At 56.7% G+C, this 9107-nt stretch overlaps 1 protein-coding gene across 1 annotated transcript; it reads right to left on the minus strand.

Annotated features, from left to right (window-relative positions):
• Window positions 1-1679: 1679 nt before the first annotated feature.
• Window positions 1680-8210, minus strand: ADCYAP1 (adenylate cyclase activating polypeptide 1). The gene is made up of 5 exons (XM_075084777.1): window positions 7459-8210; window positions 7103-7210; window positions 5004-5138; window positions 4396-4491; window positions 1680-3568 (listed from the first exon to the last, which is right to left on the minus strand). Exons 2-5 carry the CDS (start codon window positions 7201-7203, stop codon window positions 3382-3384), a joined length of 519 nt encoding a protein of 172 aa, XP_074940878.1. The 5' UTR covers window positions 7204-7210; window positions 7459-8210; the 3' UTR covers window positions 1680-3381.
• Window positions 8211-9107: the final 897 nt, after the last annotated feature.

Genomic DNA, 9107 nt, shown 5'->3' on the forward strand with positions numbered 1-9107 from the left:
CTAAAGTGAAGATTAAAGGTTGGTTATCCTGACCTCCGCTTGGTGCCAATAAATTACCCTGTCTGTGCTTTTTCGTTGTAGCCAACTATTACCCTGTAAAACCTAAGTAACTCTTTGTTGTGTTGCAGTATCATTTTTTAGGACAGCCCAGTACATTTTTAATCCAAAGAAGGATGCTGCCGTTGCCCAAGCCCGATGATGCTGGGAAGCGCATTATCACATACAGAATGTTCATTAAAAGCGGATTAGGTGAAGATCTCATCAAACATACCGATTCCACTTAAAATTAACGGCTTCTAAGCACAGGAATTGTTAGAGGCATGGACGATAGGCACCGACTGGTTTGGTTTGCATATTTTAGAGGGTATTGTTGAGCTGGTGTATGAGAAACTAGGCTCTTTACTTCAGCCGTTCTGTTAGTTTACTTGAACAATGGAGTAACCATCGGTAAAAATGTTAGAGGTTATTTGATGATAAAATGTGGAGACTTAATAAAAAGATATCCCAGGCGTGAAAAGTTAGAACAATGCTGCCTAAAAATGGACTAATTAAAAAAAGAAAAAGTGTAAATGAAATGCAGCTTTCACTGTTAGGTTCTAGATTTCTCTCCCCCAAACATTAGACGAAATTGCATTGTTTACAAAAATTTATTAATACAAACTTTACACACTTTATATAACAGTTATCAAAGTCCTAGTTATAGATATCATGTGTGTAATAATACTTTGTTTAAGTTCTTTTTATATTCATTTGCACACAAAATAAGTTCTCCAAGACTAACATCTACCTAAACTGTGACTGCATCTCAAATCTGCTCGAATTTTGGTAAGGCTGTTGGCGTTTCTAAAGAAAAATAAAAATCATACAAAGGATAATAACCTAGGTGATCACTTCATAATGCTTGCGACTAGCCACTGAACTCTAACGGATAAGGTCATAAATAAAACGTCAAGAGAGCCCTATGTCATTATACCACAGCCGACACAAACACAGCAAACTCTGCCCATTGCCAAAGAACAGAAGAAGTACGACTAAAACGCAAGCCGATGTGTTGCAGCATCGTAGGGCCACTAAATAGCCATCCGTGAACTCGTGGCGATTTACAAGGTGAAGAGAAGGCACGAAAGCTGCAAACTGCGCCCCGCGTCCGCCCCCCCCGCCCCAGGAGCCCTCGGCGGCGGGAGGGCGGCCGGGGCTGCCGGGGCCGCCCGGGCAGGCGCTGCCCACAGCGCGGGCGGGCGCTGCCGGCACTGCGAGCAGCGCGGGCGGCCCGGGCGGTCCGGGCAGCGGGGTCGGCACTGCAGGCAGCCCCGGCGGCCCGGGCAAGCGGTGCCGGCAGCGCCTCCCCCCCCCACCACCTCCGCCGGGCTCTGCCCGCGCCTCTCGCTCCTCCCCGGCGGCTCTTCCCGGCCGGAGAAGGAGGGGTTTACCCTCTTTTTTTACTCTTTTTTTGAGGGGGGTGGGGGGTTGCTTTCAGCAGTCTTGGATGCGGGGCTCGTTTTGTGTCTTTGGAAAGACTCCTCTAAGGTTTGTGTGGTGAGCTGGAAGGAAGCAGGTACCTACGTGTCCTCCTTCGCCACCTGCCCGGGCGGAGGGACGGGGCCAGCCCCCGGCCGGGTTCGCTGCTGCTTTACTGTCCCCCGGGCGGAAGGTAAGATAGGAGTCCGTACATAGAGAGATGAGGTGAAAATGGTTTATCTCGTTAGAAACCGGACCACAGGTGAACACTACACATTCTTTTATGACAAAAGTTTGTTTTATGAAATAAATTTTACTAAGCAATAAGCCAGAATGTAGAAAAATACATTTTACCTCCAAACTCAATAAACAAGGAACAAAAACTTTCGTAGTAGTGCATAATTCTTTAGTGGTAGCTACAACAGGGGTTCCTAAACTTGTACAATAAAAGCTTGCATAAAACAGAACAAAGGAGTGAGAGAGCGTTCACAATCTTTTTTTTTTTTTTTTTTCCCCAAAAAGAACATAACCCAAAAAGGTGACTCAGGTGGGTTAAACAGAGCTCGGAAAAGTGCGAAGAGAGGATGAGAGGCGGGGGGGGTCTACAAGAAAAAAACAATCAAAGAAAAGAGCAACTCCGACCGAAAAAATAAAATAACAAACAAACAAAAAAAAAAGCAAAGGCGAGAACCCTGCTCGTTATACATGATGAGAAGCATGGACAGCACTGGAGAGTAACACACTGTACTTTGCATCCAGGTCCAGTACCGAGCTGCCCGGGGCAGTTGGGTAGCGGATCGGAGGTGGGATCGCCTCGTCTTCCCTCGACCTTGCGGCCCCGGCGCCGGCCCCGGCCCCGGGGGGCGCCGGGGGCCGCCCCCGCTCACTTCCCCGCTCTTCCCAAAAGGGTCCTGTCTCCGCTTTCGCTTTGTTCTGCAACCCTGCCCAGCCAGCCAGAAAAGCAGTGCACGGGGCTTCGGACTTACTATCCTTGCTGCTGGTTCGGGATTTAGGGGTTGGGGTTTGGCTTTTTTTTGTTCGGTTGGTTGGTTTGAATTTTTGTTGCTGTTGTTTTTTTTTAAACTATTTCTCCCTCCAACAGGCAACAGAGATGCACAATTTGGATCGAGCTGTTGTTTTCGCAAGAGAATTATCCTCTAAGCTCGTTGTTTGAGGAGACGCTAATACAGATACAACTGGAATCAAGGAAAGCGGGAGAAAAAAAATATCGAAATCTAGAGGAAAGGGGACGCTGCCCCTTCGGAGAGGCTAGTGGCAAAGGAGCCTGCCTTGAGACTCACCGGGGGAAGAATCTGCTTCACCAATTCTCCCAAATCTTTTTCCTCATAATCCCCTGGGAGCAGGGCATCCTTCTCTATGTACAGTAGCAAAAGGTGAAAATTAATGTCTTCGACCCTGTCGCGGATAAAAATACTATCCTTTTAATTTCCGTTACAAAAATAGGAGTAATATTCAAAACAATGATTGTCTCTTTTTTTCTATTTATTTTATATAAAAACATAAACAGCTCAGGCGAATTCTTGTTCTTTTGCAGGCTTTATATGAAGAATTGTTCTTTAGTATTCGTAGTAGTATTTATATATATATATTTATATATTATATATAACTTAATGATTGGTCCACAAAGTAGATCTGTGCGTTTCTCTAGTGCTTTTGTACAAAAGAAAAACAATATTATTATCAAAATATTCATTTAATGGCTTTACTTCATACATAAATACATGTTTAGATAACACAGGAGCGGTGATTGTTCAGTCAGTTTGGAAATGACTTTTGTTTTTGTTTAGATTTTTTGTTGTTGTTGGGTTTCTCTCTCTTTCTCTCTCTCTCTCTCTCTCTCTCTCTCTCTTTCTTTCTCTCTCTCAGGACTTTGTATACACAGGAGTGGCTGGTTACTCATCGCTACAAATACGCTACTCGGCGTCCTTTGTTTTTAACTCTTTGTTTATACCTTTTCCCCAGGACGGCTGCTAAGTATTTCTTGACAGCCATTTGTTTCCGGTAGCGGCTGTAGCTGTCCGTGAAGATGCCGTCTATGTGCCGTTTGGTCAGCGGTTCCGCCTCGTCCCCCAGGCCGCCGCTGGCACCGCTGCAAGCACCGAGAAGCACAGCTGCATCAGGCGGGGCCGCTCCGCCCCCCTCCGCGCCCCTCTCCGCGCCGCCCCCCCCCCACCCCCGCCCTGCGCAGCCTCGCGGCGGCCGCTGCCCCAGGGCGCAACACGTTGCGCGGAAGATGCGCGGGGAGACAAAGGCGCCGCCGAAACCCCGCTCCCTGCGCGCAGGAGCCGGCGGCAGCAGAGACAATATCTCCCCTCCATGAATTATTCATTGCGGCAGGGCAAGCGGCTCTCCCCGGGGCTTTATTAACGTGTTACCTTCTGCCGAAGGGCGGCGGGTGGCACCGGGCTCGCCCCTGTCCTGCTGGCGGCGGGGGGCCCCGCAGAGCCCCGCCCGGCCCCTGGAGGTGAGCGGGGGCTGCAGCCGAGTTCCCCCCCCTTCAGCCTAGCCCCGCTCACCGCTCCCCTCCCCCCCAGCAGGCAGGGGATGCTGCCCAACTTCTTAATTTTAAATAAGCCGGTTGCAAACAATTATAGAGACATATATAAATATATACACACACACGTGTGTACACGCATATATATATATATATGCCCCAGCGTACCGTACTATACCGAACCAACCCCCGCGACCGCCCGCGCTGACAGCCGGGCTCTGGCTGCGCCGGGAGCGGGCTGGAGCTGCGGCCGGGGGCGGCTGAGGTTTGGGGAGCCGGGCTCCCCCAGCCCCACCGCCCGTGCAACAGATTCCCAGCCCGGGCCAGGGCAGCTTTGTTCCCTCCAGCAGCGGCCTTTTGAGCGCCTCCGCTAGAGCAGCACCAGCGCCCACCGCGGAAAATGAAAGAGTAGAAACCCTTACCCGACCCGCTTGGCCATCAGGGAGTGCAGATATTTCCTGGCAGATAACTGGCCCAGGAGTTTCCTGTATGCTTTGTTGAAGATCCCATCGGCGTGCCTGAGCGGAGGGAAGAGCCCAGGGATGAGGGATGAGCGGCGGAGGCCCGGCAGCCGGCTGCGGCGGGGTGCGGGAACCCGGGCGGTGGTGGTGACCGTCCCTCCCCGCCGACGAGAGGAGCGCGGCAGCTCCCCGCGTCCCCCGGGACCCCTCTTCCCCACCCAGACCCCTCCCCGCCGCGCTCGTTCGGCTCCGCGCTGGCTGGGCATTTCTGCTGGGTTTGCGGGAGCATCGCCAGCCCTCCCCGGCGCGGGCGGCTCCCCGCTCCCTCCCCCGCCCTGCTGGAGGTAAGGCGGCTTTTCCATTTCTTCTAGGCTTTAAACTGGGCACCGGCACCCGGGCGGCATGGTATTTGTTTGGGTTCGGGATTTATGTATATTGGGGGTGGGGGGGTAGGGTGCGGGGTTGCTGTTGGCTTGTTGGCTATTACTATTTCCCCCCACTCGGCTCAGCCAGACCCGTTTTGCTCCCGGCTCAAAATCCACGCCTGACACCCCGCGAGTTGCAGTCACCTCTTTTCCGGTGGGTAGTACAAGGTGTACACCTCGCCTATCATGGAGGACGGATTCGCTATACCGAGGGGATCGTGGTCATAGGCGAAATCCTGCAGGGTGTTGCCGTCCTCGTCGTAGACTTCATCCTCCAGCCTGGCAACGAGAGCAGCAAGGGGAAGGAAGGAATCAGCCGGGCTCCGCGGGGCTTTCCCCTCCCGGCTCCTGGCTGCCTTGGTGGCCGCTCCCCGGCAGAGCCGGCCCGGGCGCCCCGTCCGCCTGCCCCCATCCCCTCCGTGCGCCCGCCCGCTCCCCATCCCCGCCCTCCGCCTCCTCTGCGGGGCAGGACCACGGCGGAGGGAACACACCCGCCGTCAGACGTGCTCCGAGAAAACCCCCAAACATGCACACACACGCTCCCTCTTCCCGTTGCCCCCCCCCCGCCCCGGCCCGAGAAACAGCCCCTCTCCGCCACAGCCACGGCTGGTGCTTCCCGAGCGGAGCGCACGCAGGCACAGGCGCGCAGGCTGCCACGCACACGCACGCACACACACACACACACGCATTCGTGTGCCAGGGGCTGGGCGGGAGCCAAGCAGCCTCCCCGGCGGGGACGGGGCGGTGAGCGGCAGCCACCAGGGCCGGGGCCAGGGCTGGGGCTGGGGGCCGCGCCCCGCTCCTCCCCGCAGCGCCCGCCGGGCCGGGGGGTGCTTCGCCTCCTCTTGGTTTTCGTTGAATGGTGCTTCTGGCCTTTGAGATCTCGTCAGTTTTGTTTCCTTCCCAAAACCCCCCTCCGCTCTCTGCCTCCCTCTCTGCAGTACGATGTAGGTCATTGTACGTTACAGGCAGCTATTTTTGTCTGTGAGCTTTAGCGGAGGTATTAATAATAGATGCCGCTAAAGTGTTTCACTCCTGCTAATTCAGGCGCTTGAATGAAGACAGCCGGGTTGCTGCCGGCTAATGGCCGCGCAGGCCACCGAGCCCCCTGCCCTGCATCCCCGGGGAGGGGAAGGGGGCTGCTCTCATCCAGCCCCGACGGGCTCCCGCTTCGTGCAAGGACACCACGGAGCCCCAAAAAGGACACCCTCCTTGTGCGCCCGGAATCGCCCCCCACCCACCGCACGGCGGTGTCCCCCGTAGGGCACCCCGGAAAAGAGCCAAGCGCCGGTAGGGCAGGAAAACAGCACCGAGCCCGAAACTCCCCCAAGCCAAGCAACACCGGTCGCCCAAGCAGGCTACAAGCAGGGTGGGACCAGGCTGCCGGCGGCCGTCCCGGAGAGGCGACCCTGCGCCCCCAGCCACGGCCCGGTGCGGGAAACTCGCTTGTGCCGACGCTTCTGGGTGTCCCCCACTCCTGCCCCAAGCACCGCGGGGGCCAAACGCCCCCCGGCTCCCAGGTGGAAAGGGACGGACAGCACAGGCATCAGCCTGCGCTGGAGCCCCGCAAGACAACTCCGAACAGACACCGACAGCCGAACAACCTTGAGCCAGCCGCTTTCCCCCTCCAGAAGGGAGGTCGTATACAGACGGGTAAAGGGGAGAAGAGACTGAGTCCCCCTCAACTCCAGCGCTGCTACCCGAACCGTGACAGCTCTCGCATGCTCGCAGCCAGCGGCGCACCTCTGTGTCCGCCCCCCCCAGGCTCCCCCCGGTCCGGGCAGGCGAAGCTCGCCGTTCACTCTGGGCGAGCTGCGGGCGACCGAAAGGGGCTGGGGCCCGTGTATGGCGGGTGGGGGAGCTGCTGGGCCCCGCCGAGATGCGGCCGGGACCTCAGCCCCCTTCCCCGACGCGCAGCGGAGCAAGTGCCCCCCCTCCCCGGGGACCAGAGGCCGTGAGTTACCCGAGCCGGGATCCCGGGGAGCGGCCCTGGGGGAAGCCGGTGCTGCAGCCGGGGGGGAACCCCCTCCCTGCCTGACCCTCCCGGCGGCTCCTCTCCTGGGGCGGAGCGGGTGGGCACACAGCCGGAGTGGAATGGGGTTCCTTTGGTGACTCCCCACACACATACACACCCCGCTCCCCCGTCCCCTTCTACTTTCGTCCCCGGTAAGATTCCTCTGCCCTTAGCAAAGCCGGGGCCTGAGGGGGTCCCGGCAGAGCCCCTGGGCGGCGATCGGACCTACCTGAGCGCCGGGTACTGAAGTCCGGCCGCAGGTGAGCAGTAGACGCTGCAGTGCATTATTATGCCATAGACCAGGAGTGCTAGGATCGCTTTGCTACACATTGCCACTCTGTGCGGGAGGGAAAGGAAAACCGCCGTCAAAAAAAAAAGGGGGGGGGGGGGAAGGAAAAAAAAAAACCACCACCCCACGACCCACCGAGTAAGCGCGGCCCCTGGGGCCAAGCGCCCCGGACAGGCGGGTGCCGGCGCGGAGAGGCGCGGAGCGGTTCCGCCGCCCGCCCGCCCCGTCGGTGCCCGCCCGCCCGCCCGCCCCGGGAGCGCTGCGGGAAGGCCCAGCGAGCCGCCTCGTGTCCTTACCATTAAACTCTAAACACCCGGCACTAAGAGCGTTTGGCTGCGAAACTAAAAGAGGTCTTTAAAAAAAAAAAAAAAAAAAAAAAGGAAATAAAAAAGGACCCAAAATGGAGGGGGGTGGGGGGTAAAAATAGAGCTGTCTCCCAGGTTGCGGCCGAAAGGAGTTAAACCCCTTGTGGCATTGCCTTTCCGATGGGCGAAGGACCCGCGGGATGAAGAAGACGCAAAAGCAGCAGTTAGTTGTTTGCTGGTTTTAGGGGAATCCACTCCAAAAAGGAAAAGAGACAGAGAGGAGGGGGGGAGAAGAAAAAAAAAAAAAAAGATGAGGGGAAAAAAGTTTGCAGGTAGCAGCACAGATCTGGAGTGGAGTCTGCAAGGGAAGGGAGAAAGAGGGATGCAGCGAGATGCCGCCGGAGAAGGGAGCGCAGGGGAACGGGGAAGAGAGCGAACGAGCCCGGGAGGGAGCGGAGGCGGGGAGCCGCGGGCTGGCTGCGTGCGATGTTGTCTTCCCCAGATCTCTCCCCTCACTGAGAGCCTTCAGCCTTCTCCTCTTCTTCTCTTCCTGCTCGGTGGCTCCAAACTTGACCAGCCTTCCGCAGCCTTCCGTCTGATACGCAATTAGCAACAAAATCTTTGCAAACACCCCGCTTCAGCAAGAGCCCTCTTCGTAAACATTTGCCTGCTTGTTACCTTAGAGGACGGGCAATATTGTTTGTTGCCCCCGTGGTGGTGTCCGGATTTTTATTCATGAATCAAATGCCTTTTTTTTTTTTTTCCCCCAGTCACGTAATAATCGGGTATCAGAAAAGACGTCACCACCCCAATTCCTCAAGGAACACAGTTCTGTGTCGTCCTCAACGATGAGCTTATCAGGAGTCATAAAGCTTCTCATAAACACCAACTCACGCTTCCCAAACCCACCCCCCCCAATAAAAAAAATTAGGGGAAAAAAAACCCCAAACCCAACAACCGAGCAGCAACACACAGAAACCACCACAACCTACCCCACAAACCTAAAAGGATGCTGGCCACGGTCAAGTTTTACCTGCCGTGGGAAGGGAGCAGGAGGCGGCGGAGGAGGGTGGTTTGGTGTTGGATGGGGGTCCCCCGACTCGGGGGGCTCCCCCGCGGCTTTGCTCCGCGCCCCTCCAAGGGGCCCGCTCACCCCGCTGAGCCGCCCGGTCCTGAGGGCGCAGGCGGAGCCGCCCTGGCGCGGAACCCCCACTTCCACCTATCTGGGGATAGATGTGCCCTTTCCGCCCCCCCACCCCGCCCCGAGCCCCCTCTTTTTTTTCCTTTTTCTTTTTTTTTTTTAAAGTATTGTTAGCATTGTTCTCATTACGCAAGGCTCCCCACGGGGAAGCCAGCAGCGCCGTAGCCGCTCCGCGTGTTGTTCCGCAGCGGCGGGGGCCCGGACACCGGGCCCCACGGTCTCCCCGCGGGGAGGGTCCCACGCAGCGATCCGGGGGCGGCAGAGGTGGCTTTCCCCCCCCCCCCCCCGCCCTTGGCCCGACCCTCTCCCCCTCCCGCCTTGTGTAGGAGCCGATGTGCCACTCGCAGCGCTCAGCAGGGCGGGAGGGGAGAGGATCGCCATGAGAGGAGGAGGAAAAAAAGAGAAAGGAAAACAAGGGGGGAAAAAAAAAAGTTGATTT

Source organism: Phalacrocorax aristotelis, chromosome 2, assembly GCF_949628215.1.
Source record: "Phalacrocorax aristotelis chromosome 2, bGulAri2.1, whole genome shotgun sequence".
In the NCBI taxonomy this organism is placed as follows: domain Eukaryota; kingdom Metazoa; phylum Chordata; class Aves; order Suliformes; family Phalacrocoracidae; genus Phalacrocorax; species Phalacrocorax aristotelis.